The sequence below is a fragment of the Electrona antarctica genome (assembly GCF_951216825.1).
Source record: "Electrona antarctica genome assembly, chromosome: 2".
Classification (NCBI taxonomy): Eukaryota; Metazoa; Chordata; class Actinopteri; order Myctophiformes; family Myctophidae; genus Electrona; species Electrona antarctica.
Window position 1 is genome coordinate 35,928,117 of NC_136807.1, and position 21,547 is coordinate 35,949,663.

Below are 21,547 nucleotides of genomic sequence, written 5' to 3' on the forward strand. Positions count from 1 at the left end.
GATTCGAACTGGCGACCTTCCGGTATCAAGACCGCTCCGCTATCCGTTCGGCCACCGCTGCCACTATTTTTGAAAAATCGTGAACATGTGTCGCAAATCTTTGAATATATTGGGGGGGTCCCTGGAACAACATATTTTCAGATGGGAGTCGGCAGCCAAATACATTTCTGGGGGTCCTTGACACATTTGTGCTGACCTCATCACATGTGACATGTCAAACTAGGGGGTTTTCATGATTCTGAATCCATTCCAAGCATTAGTTTTGCATAAAGAAACACCCCTTGGGCTAGAAACGGCCATTGACGTCATGACAAATGTGATGAGGTCAGCACAAATGTGTCAAGGACCCCCAGAAATGTATTTGGCTGCCGACTCCCATCTGAAAATATGTTGTTCCAGGGACCCCCCCAATATATTCAAAGATTTGCGACACATGTTCACGATTTTTCAAAAATACCAGACCTACAAGCTTGTAGCACGGCACCGAGTGCTGCGCTACGAGCTTGTAGATCTGCTATTTTTCAATAGCTAAAGTATAACACAATGCTTAAAAACACCAAAAGCGGAATGGGTTAAATAAAAGGCGACTGCCAACACGAGAGGTCTTCATTCATAGTCAATTAACCTCTCTGAAGCTGCAGGTGTGTCAGAGAATTCTGCAAATCTATTCTCCGGGTCCAGCGGAAAACACCAAATAATGCATGCGGGGCAGAATCAGGACGATACCCACTCATAATCAAAATTAAAAAAGATCACTTAAATTGTACAACCACCAGCAAAGAAAGTGACCCAGATACACTCCATATTCCATAACATGTTACCTCACACACAGCGACACTCTAGAGAGATGCCCCCTCCGCCAGCTGGCCCTGGAACTCTGGGCACAAACAGAGCCACGAGATAGAAAACCCCACTGGAGCTACGACTGAGCAAAAGGCCTTTCAGCCTTTGTATCCTACTGTCTGGAAGGTATATCTCTTTGAAAACCTTTAGTGCCACTGATTGTGCGAGGGGAGACGACAATATCTTAACACAGCCGACGCTAATCGCGTATCAATACGTTATCAATTAATCAAACGTCCGGTGCGAACCACGTATCCATACGTTCTAATCACTTTTTTATAGCATACTTTCATTCATCTTTTTACCCACCCGGACAATGAAGAACCATCCCCCTGTCATTTCTGCTTAGTCCCGCTCACGTGATCAGAAAACCCCCCCCAAAAAAAAAAAACCCCTCCCCTCCTGAAAACAGGAGGGCGGGCCGCTTTACGTGTAGAAGCCAGTCTAAAATGGATGCGCCCATGCCGATCTAGTCGGTGTGTGAAAAGAATCAAATTTCACCTAACCTCGCCTCACCAGGCTTTCCTCCACCTATTGGTTTTTACCCAACACTATAATACTCGATTCCCCCCTCCCCTCCTGTTTCTCCTGCAGGAGGAGGGCCTTGCGAGATGGGGGCTCATGTCTCGGAAAAAAACATGATGAACGGAACGCTGTTACGCTGCCTAACACATGATCTGCAGATTCTGCACCAGATCTGCATTGCACGTCTGCAACACACATGGACAGATGCATGTTTACTTCTTCATACTGTAGCGACCAAACGATCCCCGAGCCTACAATACTAAGAACTAACAAACGAACTACAGTATCGAGAGGGGCCGCCATGACAACAGACAGTCTACCGTTGGGGGATCACGTATCGCCATGCAGAGCCGTCATAATCGGAGATCGCTCGGACGTGTGATTGTAACGCTTTTTTATTCATTATAATTGTAGTGATAAGACCGCAATGAACGCGTCGGGGACGTAATCGACCCGGGTGTAATGTATAACGAACTTTTCCGCGTCCTAAACCGTGCATGCCCAGGCATGTTCCCCTATACTAGCTTGAAAAACAAAATCAGCTCATGATGACAACGCGTCTCACCGTTATACTATAGTTCTGAACCGAACGGTGGAATGGGACTTTTTATAGCCGTACGATCAAGACTTTTGCTGCCCAATGTGCCCATGACCCCCCCCCCCCCCCCCCAATGTTACTGCGATCAAAACAATGAAATGTGTACTTTTACGAGGAAAAGAGTAAACATTGATCCCATGTACAGTTTGTCATAAATTGGTTACTGGGTGGATGCACATTGCGCCCACCAGATATAACTGCAGAGAAGACATGGACCCGAACTCAATATTCACAAAATAAGGCCTATAGCGACATATAAATACTATATACCGTATGAAACAGAAGACTCTCTGCTTTCATAAGAAAAAAACTTCTACTGTAGTAATAATAAAAATCACACCCATGTGAAGTGAGTGGTGCAACTCTGTCCCATATTCTGTTCTCTGCTTATTCAATACAGCTCGCTATATACGGACTGAGGCAGAAAGTCATGTAAACCTTTTATTTACAGTTTGGTCTATAAACTTCTACTGTAATAATAAAAATCACACCCCTGTGAAGTGAGCGTTGCAACTGTTCTGTACTTATTCACTACAGCTCGCTATATACGGACTGAGGCAGAAAGTCATGTAAACCTTTTATTTACAGTTTGGTCTGTAAACTTCTACTGTAATAATAAAAATCACACCCCTGTGAAGTGAGCGGTGCAACTGTTCTCTACAGTTGCAACTGTAGAGAACAGTTGCACCGAGTCTTTGGTATGACCCGGCCGGGGATCGAACCCCGACCTCCCAGTCACAGGGCGGACACTCTAACCACACTGACCACTGACAATATCTTGCCTGCCCAAAATGTAATTCCTGGAAACGCCACTGGGACAAACACTGTGAGAACAGAGGGTGTGACTTCCTCCTTCCTTCACAGCTGTGTCTCTCTCCACCAGGGGGCGTAATCAACGGGGTATTTAAAAACGGCAGGATGACAGCTGGGTGATTGACAGACGTCATGACGGACGGCTCAGACAGACACACACACACACACACACACACACACACACACACACACACACACACACACACACACACACACACACACACACACACACACACACACACACACTCCCCGCTGAGTTCACTCCTCGTCCCCAGAGTCATCAGTCTCAGAGACACAGTCTGGAAGAGGAAAGGAAAAAAGCAGCCTTTAGAGACGGTTTCTGTTTGGTCGACCTATTTGTTGAAGTCTAGTTTTGTGTTTGAAATTAATTTCATTCACAAGGGTTAAAGTTTGATGTGCACCTTCAAATCCACACACAATCTCAATATACGGTACATATATCATCATCGTTATATTTTCACCATATGTCGTGTGCATAAAAACGCACCTTTCGGTCATCTTATTCAATGTAACATTTTGACCACTAGGGAAGTGGTTCTCAAACGTCTTGGGCTCAGGACAACTTATATGTATGGCATATTTTACTATTTGGATATTAAACATAAGAGTATGATCGACCCAACGTATGATTGTTTCATCATTATTGTAGAGATATAGTAATTACCAGAGTCACCGATGCCTGTCTCCCTGGAACCTGCAAAGAAAAGGATGAGAGTTTAGCCATGAATGAGTTTTTGCAGAGCTTAAAGCACATATACGTAATAGTGTAACAAAACCGTTCGGTCACCTGCATTACATTTGTAAAAGTAACAGTCATTAACCCATTTAGTCCTGACGTCGACATTTAAAAAAATGTCTAAAAAAAAGTTTTCAAACTTTGTCTTTCTCAAACATATTCATGTCAAGGACCCCAAATATATATGACATTGGCCGCCGACCGAAGATTTGAGTCATAAACTCGCTCTGTAACAATATATATATTAAAAGTTTTCAGGCACAGTTGTAGATCTGCTATTTTTCATTATTACATGGCTTGGTTGAATGCTTGATTCTGATTGGTCAATCGCTTAATTCAGCTGTGAATCAATAATGGCCGCTCCGCTGTATAACTGACCGCTGCCTAATCAAACCCTCTGAGCACCAGCTGCGCGGCTGCGCCCCGCTTGATTTACTGCCGTTTCCAACATGACAGCCATGTAAACACACACACACACACACACACTAGTGACACACAATGTCATTTACAGCTAAACATTGCTCTTAAAAATGTTTTTGAAAACATTTGAGCGAGAAATAGACGAAGCAGGACCCGAAAATGGATTCTATTTGATCAACTCACTTCCTATAATTCACCTTCAGGGAGTGTAACCACCTCGGCTTCGCCTCGGTGGTTAAACTCCCTGTCAGTGAATTATCTCCCGATAATGACCACCTAGCCAGATATTATCCCTTACATAGCTAACAATGCTTTAAAACACCAAAAGGTGTTCCCGCCCCAAAATGGGTTAACAAAATGCATTACGGTACATCTGTACAGTGACAGTATATTTAGAGTTCAACGTTCACTCTCAAAATAGCAAGTTCTGTGATTTTGCCACCTAAGGAGATACCGTTTTTTTATATACTTTTTAATTTGTAATAATGGATGTTTGTTTATGTCAATCATGACGAGTATCTTGTTTTTGATAATACAACCCTTCACAGCAGTTGACACTAAGGTCTCAGAGGCACTTGCCCGTCAGGCAAGTATGGTAAATGGTGCATTTTATAGCGCCTTTGCTTTACATAGATTGTGAATCAATTCACCCATTCACACACCAATGGTGGAGGAAACCATGCAAGGCACCAACCTGCACATCAGGAGCAATCAGGGGTTCAGTGTCTTACTCAAGGACACTTCGACACTAACTCTGGGGGAGCCCACAGGGATCGAACCGGGAACCTTGCGGTTGCCATCCAGCCACTCTACCGCTGAGCCACCGCCTCATGTTCTACTTGCTCACAGGTCATGCCCACTTGCCCGAAAAGTAAATCGTCCATTATGAAATGTAATTACTGTTCAATTTAACACTGTTTTTGTTGTTTTTTTGCTTTTACTTTATTTTGTATGCCAAATACCTACATAGCTATGAATATGACTGTGTGTGGCAACAGTGAAAATTGCTCTTATTTTACATTCCACAGACCAGAAGACAGAGCTCTCTGGACACGTTCAGGTGTTTAGACACATATCTGGTGTTGTGTTTATAGAAGACAGAGCTCTGGACACGTTCAGGTGTTTAGACACATATCTGGTGTTGTGTTTATAGAAGACAGAGCTCTGGACACGTTCAGGTGTTTAGACACATATCTGATGTTGTGTTTATAGAAGACAGAGCTCTCTGGACACGTTCAGGTGTTTAGACAGATATCTGGTGTTGTGTTTATAGAAGACAGAGCTCTGGACACGTTCAGGTGTTTAGACAGATATCTGATGTTGTGTTTATAGAAGACAGAGCTCTGGACACGTTCAGGTGTTTAGACAGATATCTGGTGTTGTGTTTATAGAAGACAGAGCTCTCTGGACACGTTCAGGTGTTTAGACAGATATCTGGTGTTGTGTTTATAGAAGACAGAGCTCTGGACACGTTCAGGTGTTTAGACAGATATCTGGTGTTGTGTTTATAGAAAACAGCTCTGGACACGTTCAGGTGTTTAGACAGATATCTGGTGTTGTGTTTATAGAAGACAGAGCTCTGGACACGTTCAGGTGTCTAGACAGATATCTGATGTTGTGTTTATAGAAGACAGAGCTCTGGACACGTTCAGGTGTTTAGACACATATCTGGTGTTGTGTTTATAGAAGACAGAGCTCTGGACACGTTCAGGTGTTTAGACAGATATCTGGTGTTGTGTTTATAGAAGACAGAGCTCTGGACACGTTCAGGTGTTTAGACAGATATCTGGTGTTGTGTTTATAGAAGACAGAGCTCTGGACACGTTCAGGTGTTTAGACAGATATCTGGTGTTGTGTTTATAGAAGACAGAGCTCTCTGGACACGTTCAGGTGTTTAGACAGATATCTGGTGTTGTGTTTATAGAAGACAGAGCTCTGGACACGTTCAGGTGTTTAGACAGATATCTGATGTTGTGTTTATAGAAGACAGAGCTCTGGACACGTTCAGGTGTTTAGACAGATATCTGGTGTTGTGTTTATAGAAGACAGAGCTCTGGACACGTTCAGGTGTTTAGACAGATATCTGATGTTGTGTTTATAGAAGACAGAGCTCTGGACACGTTCAGGTGTTTAGACATATCTGGTGTTGTGTTTATAGAAGACAGAGCTCTGGACACGTTCAGGTGTTTAGACAGATATCTGATGTTGTGTTTATAGAAGACAGAGCGCTCTGGACACGTTCAGGTGTTTAGACAGATATCTGATGTTGTGTTTATAGAAGACAGAGCTCTGGACACGTTCAGGTGTTTAGACAGATATCTGGTGTTGTGTTTATAGAAGACAGAGCTCTGGACACGTTCAGGTGTTTAGACAGATATCTGATGTTGTGTTTATAGAAGACAGAGCTCTCTGGACACGTTCAGGTGTTTAGACAGATATCCCCCCCCCCCCCCCCGCCCCCCCCTTTTTTCCCCTCACTGTATATATTTATTTTCCCTTTTTACCTCCTTTTTGATGAATTCCTGTTCCGTCTATAGAAGTGTCTATTTGTACGTCTCTAAATGTTTTGATGATTTGAACATGGTGGACCCTATTGGAAACAAGTGTAATGCTTAATTGGGTCGTCCACTCACAGTTAACAGCCTTTGTATTGAGTTTGTGCTTGAAATGTACTGTAATTCTGCAAACTGTTAATAAATTCTTCAATCAATCAATGGTGTTGTGTTTATAGACGGTTATGTCTCCCTCTCAAATGAGCACTTGCCTGGTCTGGAAACCTGAAAGCAAACTCCACCTGCCCGAAAGTTTTATTTACGTGCCAGGGGCAGGTGGGCAACTCTTAGTGTTTTATTTAGCTGCCAGGGGCAGGTGGGCAACTCTTAGTGTTTTATTTAGCTGCCAGGGGCAGGTGGGCAACTCTTAGTGTTTTATTTAGCTGCCAGGGGCAGGTGGGCAACTCTTAGTGTTTTATTTAGCTGCCAGGGGCAGGTGGGCAACCCTTAGTGTTTAGAAGGGAAAACATTATCATACCTTTCCAAGCCGGCTTGGTCTCGTCAGCTTCTTTCACACGGTCGTTCCCTGAAGAACAAAGAGGACAAATTCAAACACTGAACAGACTTTTTTATTTGCATCTCTTTATTTATTTTCCATCTTTTGTAAACAAAAATGGAGGGATGCAGATTAAATCCTTAGAGTATATATTAATAGAGACGGCACCGGATTTCTCCTCCATCCACTTGCATTAAGTTGCTCAAAAGCGCATGAGGCGATTTCACTCCTCCTTCCGGGTAGGAACAGAGTGCATTCTGGGATGGATTGGGCCCAAATTCATGAACGCACTGGCCGTTGACTATCATTGCACGCGTTCACGTATGAAACAGCGTTCACGTGTCGTCATGAACGTGCGCAATGATAGTCAACGGACCAGCGTGTTCATGTGTTTGGGACCACGCTGCAATACCAAATTCGGCCACTATGTCCATTTATTTCGCCTCAGGGTTTCCTCCGGATGCCGTCTCTATACATATATACTCTAAGATTAAATCCCTAAGTATTAACATTCAATGTATGAAACACTTTAGCAATTAACCCATTAAGACCTAAGGCCTGTGTTCTATTCAGTAATTCTCAAACCTTGTTTTAATGTATTAACCCATTTTGACCTGAGATCAGACAGTTTTCTGAAAAAGCTATGTTTCTGTGTCAGTCGTTCTTCGATTTTTCAAAAATAGCAGACCTACAAGCTAAGCTTGTAGATCTGCTATTTTTCAATAGCTAAAGCATAACATAATGCTAACACCAAAAGGGGTTCCCCTCCAATGGTGGAGGAAACCATGCAAGGCACCAACCTGCACATCAGGAGCAATCAGGGGTTCAGTGTCTTACTCAAGGACACTTCGACACTAACTCTGGGGGAGCCCACAGGGATCGAACCGGGAACCTTGCGGTTGCCATCCAGCCACTCTACCGCTGAGCCACCGCCTCATGTTCTACTTGCTCACAGGTCATGCCCACTTGCCCGAAAAGTAAATCGTCCATTATAAAATTTAATTACTGTTCAATTTAACACTGTTTTTGTAGTTTTTTTGCTTTTACTTTATTTTTTATGCCAAATACCTACATAGCTATGAATATGACTGTGTGTGGCAACAGTGAAAATTGCTCTTATTTTACATTCCACAGACCAGAAGACAAAGCTCTCTGGACACGTTCAGGTGTTTAGACAGATATCTGGTGTTGTGTTTATAGAAGACAGAGCTCTGGACACGTTCAGGTGTTTAGACAGATATCTGGTGTTGTGTTTATAGAAGACAGAGCTCTGGACACGTTCAGGTGTTTAGACAGATATCTGCTGTTGTGTTTATAGAAGACAGAGCTCTGGACACGTTCAGGTGTCTAGACAGATATCTGGTGTTGTGTTTATAGAAGACAGAGCTCTGGACACGTTCAGGTGTTTAGACAGATATCTGATGTTGTGTTTATAGAAGACAGAGCTCTGGACACGTTCAGGTGTTTAGACAGATATCTGATGTTGTGTTTATAGAAGACAGAGCTCTGGACACGTTCAGGTGTTTAGACAGATATCTGATGTTGTGTTTATAGAAGACAGAGCTCTGGACACGTTCAGGTGTTTAGACAGATATCTGATGTTGTGTTTATAGACGGTTATGTCTCCCTCTCAAATGAGCACTTGCCTGGTCTGGCAACCTGAAAGCAAACTCCACCTGCCCGAAAGTTTTATTTACGTGCCAGGGGCAGGTGGGCAACTCTTAGTGTTTTATTTAGCTGCCAGGGGCAGGTGGGCAACCCTTAGTGTTTTATTTAGCTGCCATGGGCAGGTGGGCAACTCTTAGTGTTTTATTTAGCTGCCAGGGGCAGGTGGGCAACCCTTAGTGTTTTATTTAGCTGCCAGGGGCAGGTGTGCAACCCTTAGTGTTTTATTTAGCTGCCAGGGGCAGGTGTGCAACTCTTAGTGTTTTATTTAGCTGCCAGGGGCAGGTGGGCAACCCTTAGTGTTTTATTTAGCTGCCAGGGGCAGGTGGGCAACCCTTAGTGTTTTATTTAGCTGCCATGGGCAGGTGGGCAACTCTTAGTGTTTTATTTAGCTGCCAGGGGCAGGTGGGCAACCCTTAGTGTTTTATTTAGCTGCCAGGGGCAGGTGGGCAACCCTTAGTGTTTTATTTAGCTGCCAGGGGCAGGTGGGCAACCCTTAGTGTTTTATTTAGCTGCCAGGGGCAGGTGGGCAACTCTTAGTGTTTTATTTAGCTGCCAGGGGCAGGTGGGCAACTCTTAGTGTTTTATTTAGCTAGAGAAGGGAAAACATTATCATACCTGTCAGAGCCATCTGAAGCTCGTCAGCTTCTTCCACACTGTCGTTCCCTGAAGAACAAAGTAGACAAATTCAAACACTGAACAGACTTGTTTATTTATTTTCCATCTTTTGTAAACAAAAATGAACATAGAGCATTAGAGCAATATATATGCAATATATACCAATATACATACACTACATGAACACATGTTTGATTTATATAATCAGTACATTGAGGGTTTGAGATCTGAGACAGTGATTGATTGGTCATCAATCATTGGACATCAATCATTTACATTTCCACATAGACACATAATGTATGTTACATCATTGTTATCATTATAGATGCATCGATGGATGATTTATCAAATATACCGTATTGCGCTGAATATAAGACAGCTCTGATGACCTACAAGCTCATAGCGAGCTTGTAGGTCTGCTATTTTTGAAAAATCGAACGACTGACATGGAAACAGCTTTTTCAGAAAACTGTCAGGATGTAGAAGACATTTTTTGAATCTGATCTCAGGTCAAAATGGGATAAAGGGATCGTGACATAACAAATATAAAAAGGTTTTTGAAATGTTCTTATTTTATTTTTTAGGTTTTCTGAACTCAAATGCACCCAAACAACCCTGAACGTTTAACATTCAGTAGATTTTCAGTATGTCTGGGGTTTTCTGGCTCAAACCAAGTGCTCAGATGTTCTGTGTGGCAGCGGTGGCCGAACGGATTGCGGAGCGGTCTTGATACCGGAAGGTCGCCAGTTCGAATCAGCGGTCCGACACGTTCAAATTACCACCGCTGAAGTGCCCTTGAGCAAGGCATTGAACCACTACCATGAAATGTTCTATGAGCAGGGCCTGGCTGGAAACAAGTTCTTGAGCTTAGCCCAGATACCCTGGGTAAATATAGTAACTTTGTGCTTTGCTTTCCTGTGGACTGTGATGTAATAAGAGACCACAAACAGCAGATGTCACTGTTGGGGGGATTTTTTGCCTGTTTTCATTGCAGCTCAAAAGGTTTCAGAACACACTCAAATTCAGAAAACTGTCTTTAGCGGAAACGGTGGCATCTAATGCCTAAAAGCTGAACTGCGATTATAGTACGCAGTGATGTAAATAGGTTTTCAATGTAATGAGTCCCAGGATGCAGGGATGGTCTTTTAGAAATGAGTCCCAGGGACATTTTATATGAGTACCACTTCAACAACGTTAGGAATCATATTTTGCCAATTTTTACAAATTGCAGCATTTAACACCCTGAACGCCCAGGACGAAGTTCTTTGTCCTTTCTATTAGTAACGCCCGGCGCTCAGGACGAAGTATTGTCCAAAAGACGAAGTTTATTGATACGAGAACAGATCGCATGCAGGCTGTATAGCCCAGGCGCGCCTGTTGGGCTCTCCTCAGTGACGCGCAAGAGTGAGACGTCATCGAAAAACTCCCTCCCCTGTTTAGCTGATGAAAACGAAAATCTTAAAACGTTCATAACTCGCGATCTAAATCATCCCGTCTTTTTATGAAAAAAGATCCTGTGTTAGACGGCGCTCCGCGGTCCAGTCGCTAGTCTCGATAGATTTATTCTTGTCTCCCGTTGTTGTCGATCGCCTCTAGAGTGGTGTGGCTATTGTTAGCTGCTACACACACAACCACCACTTCCGCCGGTCCGTCCGGAAAAGGGGTCCGTGTTTATAAATCGACTGGGCGCATGAATGTAATGGATTAAATAACCCTGGCCGCTTAAAGTGTTAACTGGTTATATTCATGTAGAAAACAGAAGAATAAATGATTATTATAACTAAAGCTAGCAAAATAAACTAGAATAAAAAACAGTACAGTAGTACAGTAGTGCATCCCGTGGATGCAGAGATCGTTGTTTTATTGCGTCCCTTAACTATAAACTGCGTTTTGGGATGCAAAATGCACCATATTTTAATCTCCGAGTACGAGAGAGAGAGAGTACGACCTCGTTTACATACGTCGATTTCATATATTCAGCACAATACGGTAGATTTAAAATAAAATAAAAATCTGTGCCAGACTCACCAGCATGCTTCCGCCTCCGATAGTAGAAACTACCTCCTGCCACTAAGATAACGATAATGAACACCAGTGTAGCGATCACTGCAATCTCTGCTGATCCAGTTGATGCTCCCTCTGTCGGAATGTCACGCTCTGAAACACATAGATATGACACTGTAATAATAATAATAATAATAATAATAATAATAATAGTGGATTTTATTTATAATGCACTTTACATTCCTCAGAATCTGCTACAGTAGTGCTACAGTAGACAAAAACATGAAACAAAGCAAAAAAAAAGAACATTACACGATTAAAAGCACACAATTTAGCATCAAGGAAAACAGGATAACAGTTATTGAACATGGAGGGTCAAGGAATAAAATCAGTGGGTTTGGGGGAAAGCAGTCGACTGACTGTGGCGCTCTCAAGTGTGCGGGGAGGGCATTCCACAGTTCAGGGGCAGCTGTGCAGAAGGCCCTGTCACCCATGGTGCGCAGTGTCGGGGTTGAGGCAGTAATGTGAACAGATTTGACTGAGAGCCTGCCATCGTGCAAATTCCAGCTTTTCACCAGAGGAGAAAAACGTTTTCTATTTTTTTTTTCTTTCCAAAATGAGTTAATATCACAGGCAGACTCTTCACATACTAGAGAAATAAGTGTCAGAGCTGACAATAGATATGAAATAAATGCTTAAACATATAGCTAGGTGTAATGTTAAGAGTCCACAGATGTGAAGCTTTCAAGTCTGTTTTCTCAACTCGCTGTTTCTCTACAAGACATTACTCTATAAGCCATATCTCCAAAACTGGTGGGTCAAACTGAACAACCAATATGTCGATTTGAAGCTATGATTCCCTGCTTTCATATGACATGAAATATGGCATATGGTGGGAGGGATTTGGTGGTTGTGGAAAGTCCTTGTCAGTGGTAAATCGTCTGTGGAGAATGTCTGAAGAGTGCAAACCGACTGTGAAAGGTAATCAACTAAGACCAAGTAACCAAATGGCAGGTGTTGGGACTGCCATGAGCCAATCAATTGGCTCATGGCAGAGCCTTTTGTGGCGGTTCTGGACAACTGTGTATCCGACCGGCTCAAGGCCGGGCACGGCACACCCTGTGGTGGTGTGGAACGCTTGTGTCCAATGTGAAGCCGGTGGAGCAAACGGACGGCTCTCGAGTTACGTGGATTACAGACGTGCGTGAAAAGAGGCAATTATGGGCACTGTATTTTGCCCGCAAAACTCAAGTTTAGCGGACAATACTAGTATTAGTACAGCTAATATACAGGTGCGATGGTACTATTCGGGAGTTTACCGGAGTTTGTTGGAAAGTGTTACGTACACACAGAGACGTGGTGCTGTTGTAAGATTGGATAACGAAGCTACAGAGGTGTTTGCAGAGGTTCTTCAAGGTGTCAACCCATTTAGACCCGAGACTAGATTCTACAAATAATGTCTTCTAAATCATGACAGTTTTCTGTATCAAGTGGTGCTCACACTTTTTCACGTCAAGGACCCCCAGAATTATCTGTATTTGGCTGCGGACCCCCCCCCCCCCCCCCCATCTGAAAATATGTAGTTCCAGGGACACCCCCCCCCCCCCCCCCCATCTGAAAATATGTAGTTCCAGGGACCCTCCCAGAAGCAAAGATTTGAGTTAACCCATTTTTACCTGAGATCAGATTCTAAAAACATGACATGTTTCTATGTCAGTGGTTCTTCGATTTTTCAAAAATAGCAGACCTACAAGCTCGTAGCGCGCCACTCGGTGCCGCGCTACGAGCTTGTTAGATCTGCTATTTTTCAATAGCTAAAGTGTGACAATGCGGTTAAACAGTGACGTAATAAACGCTACCTGAGATGACGATGTGGAAGGAGACGTCAACAGTGTGGTTGAAGTGTGGCAGGTGAACGCTACAGGTCACCAGACCAGGCCCAGTCACCGGCACGGTACTATGGACCTCATAGCATTGTTGAGAGGTTCTGTCCGGCACCGAGGGTCCAGCGGGGTGGGAGGTTCTGTCCGACACTGAGGGTCCAGCGGGGAGGGAGGTTCTGTCCGGCACCGAGGGTCCAGCGGGATCGATGACGTTTCCGTTACTGTCCAGCCAAGACATTGCAGGTTTCGGAAACCAGCAGCCGGAATCACACGTCAACCACGAGCCATTTGAAGAGATCCGCGGCTGAGACACAGACCCTACAAGATAGAACACACATGGTTATGGTCGGTCTGTCTGTCTGTCTGTCTGTCTGTCCAGCCGATACCCACCTTATCAATCCATTGAATTGTCAAGTTGTCATGAATTGTCACCCATTCGTCTGGGCCCAGTAGGCCCCTACTGGCCTACCAGAAGATTCTGGTAGACGCTGTCAGCCAGTTCTATCGTTGACACCATGTTAATGCCTGTGCTGTCACGTGAGGGTTAGGGGGTTAGGGTTAGGGTTAACCCTAACCCCCTAACCCTCACGTGACAGCACAGGCATTAACATGGTGTCAACGATAGAACTGGCTGACAGCGTCTACCAGAATCTCCTGGTAGGCCAGTAGGGACCTGCCTGCCTGCCTGCCTGCCCGCCCGCCCGCCCGCGTCGATTAGACCTTCATCAGGACAGACAAGCAATGTCTGATGAAGGTCTAATCGACCGAAACGTCGACCCAATAAAGAGCAACATTTTGGCACAGTGTGCGGGACCTTCTCTTTGTTTTTCCAAGATACCCTTTTTAATAGTCACAAATGTATAATGTACTTAGTTATTTGCGTACTCATTTATGTTAAATTATTATACAGGAGGATTGGATGTCGTTCTCATGGATGTTAAATTATTATACAGGAGGATTGGATGTCGTTCTCATGGATGTTAAATTATTATACAGGAGGATTGGATGTCGTTCTCATGGATGTTAAATTATTATACAGGAGGATTGGATGTCGTTCTCATGGATGTTAAATTATTATCCAGGAGGATTGGATGTCGTTCTCATGGATGTTAAATTATTATACAGGAGGATTGGATGTCGTTCTCATGGATGTTAAATTATTATACAGGAGGATTGGATGTCGTTCTCATGGATGTTAAATTATTATACAGGAGGATTGGATGTCGTTCTCATGGATGTTAAATTATTATACAGGAGGATTGGATGTCGTTCTCATGGATGTTAAATTATTATCCAGGAGGATTGGATGTCGTTCTCATGGATGTTAAATTATTATACAGGAGGATTGGATGTCGTTCTCATGGATGACAAATCTTAGTTATGTTTCTATAAAACACGACCAGCACTGGTTCATTACGAACATTAACCCATTCAGACCTGAGGACGATTCTACAAATGCCTTCTTTCTAAATCATTTAAATACCACATGTTTCTATGTCGTTCTCAAACTATTTAATGTCAAGGAGCTCCAGAATCATCTGTATTTGGCCACGGACCCCAATCTCAAAACATGTTGTTCCCCCCCCCCTTGTAGATCTGCTATTTTTCAATAGCTAAAGTATAACGTATTGCTTGAAACACAAAAAAGGGTCACTTGCAGAGATTAAAATAGGGTGCATTTTGCATCCCAAAACGCAGTTTATAGTTAAGGGACGCAATAAAACAACGACCTATGCACTACTGTACTGTTTTTTATTCTAGTTTATTTTGCTAGCTTGTCTGTTTTCTACATGAATATAACCACATTATAACCATATAAAATGAAATGGGAGTTAAATGCTGCAATTTGTAAAAAATGGCAAAATATGACTCCTAACATTGTTGAAGGAGTAAAATATAACATAAAATGTCCCTGGGACTCATTTCTGAAAGACCACCCCTGCATCCTGGGACTCATCTGAAAGACCACCCCTGCATCCTGGGACTCATCTGAAAGACCATCCCTGCATCCTGGGACTCATCTGAAAGACCACCCCTGCATCCTGGGACTCATTACATTGAAAACCTGTTTACATCACTGGGTCAGAATAGGTTAAATCTTACCAACAAGGAGCTTGATCTCAGTGCTGATGTCCAGGTAGGGAACAGAACAGCGGTAGGTCCCCTGGTCCGAGCGCTCCACGCCGGACAGCCTCAGGGAGATGTCGCCATGGGGCAGCTTCTCGGCCAACAGGGACACCCTGAGTATGTACTCAGGGTACACCACGCCGTCGATGTAACGTCCGTCCTGGCGGAGATACACGTACTGTCGTGGGTCCAGGTCGGGCCTGTCGGGCCTGGTCCACTCCACTCCACTGCCTCTCTCCATGTCATACGGTGGTTTGATGATACACGGAAGGATCGCATCGCCTCCCTCTACGGCCCGCACGATGTCCTGAGGAGGCCCGACCGCCCGATGTTGTTCACCTTGAAAAACGTAAAACCAAATCAAAATTGTTGACTTGTTTTGATGCCGTTTGCTTTAATTGTTCACCTTAAAACGTAAAACCAAATCAAAATGACTTGTTTTGATGCCGTTTGCTTTAATGTCCACAGATGTTAATTAAGTAGGATTCAAGGCTCATTCATAGTCTGGATTTTCGGTGGTGAGGTGACCACTGACCACCGAACTACAACATGACGTCACGAGCCGCGGTGAAGAGCAAACCACCGCCACCGCCCCCAGCCTTCTCTCTGTTTTTACTCACCACCGCTCAATGTTATTTCAGCTCCGGTGGTCAGCTCATAATAACCATAGGCCATTAGAAATGTGGACCCCCCATAATAACCATATTAGAACTGGGGACCCCCATAATAACCATATTAGAACTGGGGACCCCCATAATAACCATATTAGAACTGGGGACCCCCCATAATAACCATATTAGAACTGGGGAGTGGGGACCCCCCATAATAACCATATTAGAACTGGGGACCCCCCATAATAACCATATTAGAACTGGGGACCCCCCATAATAACCATATTAGAACTGGGGAGTGGGGACCCCCCATAATAACCATATTAGAACTGGGGACCCCCCATAATAACCATATTAGAACTGGGGACCCCCCATAATAACCATATTAGAACTGGGGACCCCCCCCATAATAACCATATTAGAACTGGGGACCCCCCATAATAACCATATTAGAACTGGGGACCCCCCATAATAACCATATTAGAACTGGGGACCCCCCATAATAACCTTATTAGAACTGGGGACCCCCCACCCTGACAAGCACATGGGCATTGCATTCAGTTTGACTTGTGAAAATAGCCCACAACGCGACCGGCTATTTTAACAATTTTTGCCTGCTTAGTTAATATTTGACAATTTCGTTAATTTCCATTGATTACTTTTGACGCACTAATTGTCTTTATTATTATTATAATTATAATTATAATTATAATTATAATTATAATTATAATTATAATTATAATTATAATTATAATTATAATTATTATTATGACACCATAGGCTTAGGAAGACACACCTTGTGGAAAAACTCCTGTCTTTGATGTGACTTTAAAGTTAAGTTGCTAACTTTACACATTTGATGAGGGGGGGGGGGGGAACTAGTCACTATAGTCACCTAGTCCAGTTCTTAGCTCACGCATGTTTCATGATAACTACTTTTTATATATGTGATGTATTGCCATGCTTTTTGTTACTGCTTAATGTAATTCGCTCTGGATTTAGAGCGTCTGATAAATTGTGCAGGATTGGAAAGTGCCAGAGTTAAGGTCCCTGCACACAGAGCACGTTTTTCTGATTTTTAGCGGCGTTTCTCTGTCGGTTTTCCGAAAAACGCGTCCAGTGTGCAACCACCTTAAGTGTTGTGTAATAAAAATAACTTCGCCTTTCACCCTTCACCCAACCTCCAGACCATAGAGACTCAGCTACACCCTTCACCCAACCTCCAGACCATAGAGACTCAGCTACACCCTTCACCCAACCTCCAGACCATAGAGACTCAGCTACGCCCTTCACCCAACCTCCAGACCATAGAGACTCAGCTACACCCTTCACCCAACCTCCAGACCATAGAGACTCAGCTACACCCTTCACCCAACCTCCAGACCATAGAGACTCAGCTACACCCTTCACCCAACCTCCAGACCATAGAGACTCAGCTACACCCTTCACCCAACCTCCAGACCATAGAGACTCAGCTACGCCCTTCACCCAACCTCCAGACCATAGAGACTCAGCTACACCCTTCACCCAACCTCCAGACCATAGAGACTCAGCTACACCCTTCACCCAACCTCCAGACCATAGAGACTCAGCTACACCCTTCACCCAACCTCCAGACCATAGAGACTCAGCTACACCCTTCACCCAACCTCCAGACCATAGAGACTCAGCTACACCCTTCACCCAACCTCCAGACCATAGAGACTCAGCTACGCCCTTCACCCAACCTCCAGACCATAGAGACTCAGCTACACCCTTCACCCAACCTCCAGACCATAGAGACTCAGCTACACCCTTCACCCAACCTCCAGACCATAGAGACTCAGCTACACCCTTCACCCAACCTCCAGACCATAGAGACTCAGCTACACCCTTCACCCAACCTCCAGACCATAGAGACTCAGCTACGCCCTTCACCCAACCTCCAGACCATAGAGACTCAGCTACACCCTTCACCCAACCTCCAGACCATAGAGACTCAGCTACACCCTTCACCCAACCTCCAGACCATAGAGACTCAGCTACACCCTTCACCCAACCTCCAGACCATAGAGACTCAGCTACACCCTTCACCCAACCTCCAGACCATAGAGACTCAGCTACACCCTTCACCCAACCTCCAGACCATAGAGACTCAGCTACACCCTTCACCCAACCTCCAGACCATAGAGACTCAGCTACACCCTTCACCCAACCTCCAGACCATAGAGACTCAGCTACACCCTTCACCCAACCTCCAGACCATAGAGACTCAGCTACACCCTTCACCCAACCTCCAGACCGCAGAGACTCAGCTACACCCTTCACCCAACCTCCAGACCATAGAGACTCAGCTACACCCTTCACCCAACCTCCAGACCATAGAGACTCAGCTACACCCTTCACCCAACCTCCAGACCATAGAGACTCAGCTACACCCTTCACCCAACCTCCAGACCATAGAGACTCAGCTACACCCTTCACCCAACCTCCAGACCATAGAGACTCAGCTACACCCTTCACCCAACCTCCAGACCATAGAGACTCAGCTACACCCTTCACCCAACCTCCAGACCATAGAGACTCAGCTACACCCTTGGCCTTCACCCAACCTCCGCCGTCACGTTCCACCAGAGAGACGGACGTCCACAGCCAGGGGGCGGCAGCGGTTGAGAGGTCCGGCGAGCAGCGGCTCCACCCCCTCCTTCCTGACCCCCCCCGCCACCCGCAGCCTGCTCAGCGCCCCCGCAGCATCGCAGAGGCGTATCCCACGACCCCACGACACACGGACGACCGCCTGCAACCTGCCTGCCTTCCTGTCCAGCGGAGTCACTCCGACTCCGTGCCTCTGTTTACGCAGGGGTCCGTCCCCGCTCCCCCAAGCCACCCCCACGGGGACCCCTGTGGTCCCTGTGGCGCCCGCCCTGCCCTCGGGGAGCCTCGGGGACCGGCGCCAGGAGCGACGCTGCCGGCGTGCCAGCAGCCCATGCAGCCTCCGCAGCAACAACGCCAGCTGTTGGCCGGCGCCTGCGACCCCCCCACGCCAACACAGCAGCAGCAGCTGTTGGCCGGCGCCTGCGACCCCCCCACGCCAACACAGCAGCAGCAGCTATTGGCCGGCGCCTGCGGCCCGCCCGCGCCTCCACAGCAGCAGCAGCGGTGGCACCAGGACACGGCGCCATGCTACGGCTCGTACGCTCACACGGTAATGTGCAAAGTCCAGACCACACTCTACAACCACAGACGTATATAAACCCATTTTGACCTGAGATCAGATTCTAAAAACAGTTTTCTGAAAAAGCTATGTTTCTATGTCAGCCGTTCTTCGATTTTTCAAAAATAGCAGATCTACAAGCTCATAGCGCGCCACTCGGTGGCACGCTATGAGCTTGTAGGTCTGCTATTTTTGAAAAATCGAAAAATTATTTTTCAATAGCTAAAGCATATAGAGAGATGACTTCCGCACACCCGGTAGGTTTGGAGCAGGTGCGATGATGACGAGGCATATACAATGTGAAAGGAGGGACACCCCACACCGCCACTTGCTGGGTTCAGAGCATTTCATTAAAGCAAAGCAACGTTTCGGTCTTGCGACCTTCCTCAGGCTTAATTGAAGAATGGGCTGACATTGTCACTAAATACATTTCAGACAGTCTAAACCAGGGGTTCTCAACCTTTTTGGCCGGGGACCCCCAAAAATGCTTTGGCAACGTCTCGGGACCCCCGTCCCGCCCCCTCCCGACCCCCAATATAAATTGACTGCTACAATAACCTTAATAATAGAGACAATACACCATAAAAAAATACTGAAACCATCATCATTAGGGAAGGTGTATGCATGTACTATGTGTACTATATGTAAACTCTTCATTTCCACTTTACAGCCATTCAGTTGCAAAAATAATTGAAAATAATTTGGGGACCCCCCAAAATAATTTGGCGACCCCTCGAGGGGTCGCGACCCACGGGTTGAGAACCCCTGGTCTAAACAACCAATCAAAATGCATGTAATTATCTCAACAGTACTGTTAACAGCTGTGAAAAACCTTGTCACGTGACTTAAGGTGCAGTGTTACTGTGAACATTCCTCATATATCATTGTCAATAGCAGAAAACAATAATACAGGGAAAGAGAATTATACATAAATGTCATGCCAGATAACATACAAGGAAGACATAGTTAGATAAGCAATTGAATGTCACATATAAGATCCTACTCTGTAAGAGTGGAAAAGAATAAAATAATTAAAAACATAGCAACTGATAGCTAAAGCATAACATAATGCTAACACCAAAAGGGGTTCCCGCCCAGAATGGGTTAACACCGCAGCAGAGCGCCTGATAACACCGGCTAATGTTATAAGCTAACTGGACAGCAGGAAAGATGCACACCTGACAAATATGACTATGTCATATTTCTTGTTTTTTTTAATAATGTTTAGTTTTCAATGTTGCAACAGGTAATATCATTATATCGTATATCGATATCACAATATTTGGCATAGATACCGAGATGTGAAATTTCTTTCCATATTGTGCACTTGCAGCCCTGTCACCCGGGCGGTCCGGAGGAGACGTTCTCCGCCCGCGGGGACCAGGGGACGGCGCCTCGCCCGCCGCCCCCCGCCCTGGGCCTCATGTCGTCGGTCAGCGAGACGGGCCTGGACGCCAAGCGCATGCTGCACTGCTGCGACCACCACGACTGCTCCTGGGTCAGCTCGCTGCCCCCTGGTGTTGGGCCCTGGTCACTGCAGCAGCAGCACCAACGCGTTGGGCTAAACGAGGTAGACCGACAGACAGACCTGTGCTGATGGCGCCGCTATAGCTGCGACGCCTTGTGAGCTTGTAGATCTGGATTTTTTGATTTTTACTTCACAAACAGTGTTCCTACATTGCAGTAGTAAATAGACCCTTAGATCTTAAACTCTTGAGATCGTAAAATGAATGTCACTCTCTCAAGAGTTCAATTATTGTTAAACATCTGCATTACTTTAGTTAATTTACAAGAATTCTACACAATTAGAGAATGTAGGAGAATTTGATTAACGTTTCCACCACTGCTCTGCTGCAGGTGTGCATGGTGGGTGGGGTCGGCCCCGGGGGAGGGGTCGGCCCCGCGGGAGGGGTCGGCCCCGGGGGAGGGGTCGGCCCCGGGGGAGGAGTCGGCCCCGGGGGAGGGGTCGGCCCCGGGGGAGGGGTCGGCCCCGCGGGAGGGGTCGGCCCCGGGGGAGGGGTCGGCCCCGGGGGAGGAGTCGGCCCCGGGGGAGGGGTCGGCCCCGGGGGAGGGGTCGGCCCCGGGGGAGGGGTCGGCCCCGGTGGCGTCCCGGGCACCACCAGCGCCACCAGGGACATCGGCACCATGACGGCCCACCGACCGATGGTGGACAGCGGGGTGCAGACAGAGCACAGCCCCCCTCCGCACGTCTTCCCACAGGTAGGCCCCCTCCCCATGTCCTCCCCTCCCCTCCCCTCCCCACGTCCTCCCCTCCCCACGTCCTCCCACAGGTTTTTTATTTGGAACATTGCCTTTCAGGCTTGTAACCCAGAAATATTGCTCAGGGCCAGATATGACAAAACAATTCTGATAACTCCACATTATCTGTGGGCGTACACATGTGTAACCGTGCTTAACCGAGCTTCTCAAATACTGCCCGCC

General features: G+C 45.8%; 1 protein-coding gene across 1 annotated transcript; it reads right to left on the bottom strand.

Moving 5' to 3' along the window:
* Positions 1–3,037: 3,037 nt before the first annotated feature.
* LOC306933153 (uncharacterized protein) lies at positions 3,038–15,644 on the bottom strand (the record flags this gene model as incomplete). The annotated part of the gene is made up of 7 exons (XM_079515227.1): positions 15,278–15,644; positions 13,151–13,492; positions 11,316–11,444; positions 9,288–9,335; positions 6,987–7,034; positions 3,465–3,494; positions 3,038–3,078 (listed from the first exon to the last, which is right to left on the bottom strand). The coding sequence occupies exons 1-7, from the start codon at positions 15,540–15,542 to the stop codon at positions 3,038–3,040; spliced, it is 903 nt and encodes a 300-aa protein (XP_079371353.1). The 5' UTR covers positions 15,543–15,644.
* Positions 15,645–21,547: the final 5,903 nt, after the last annotated feature.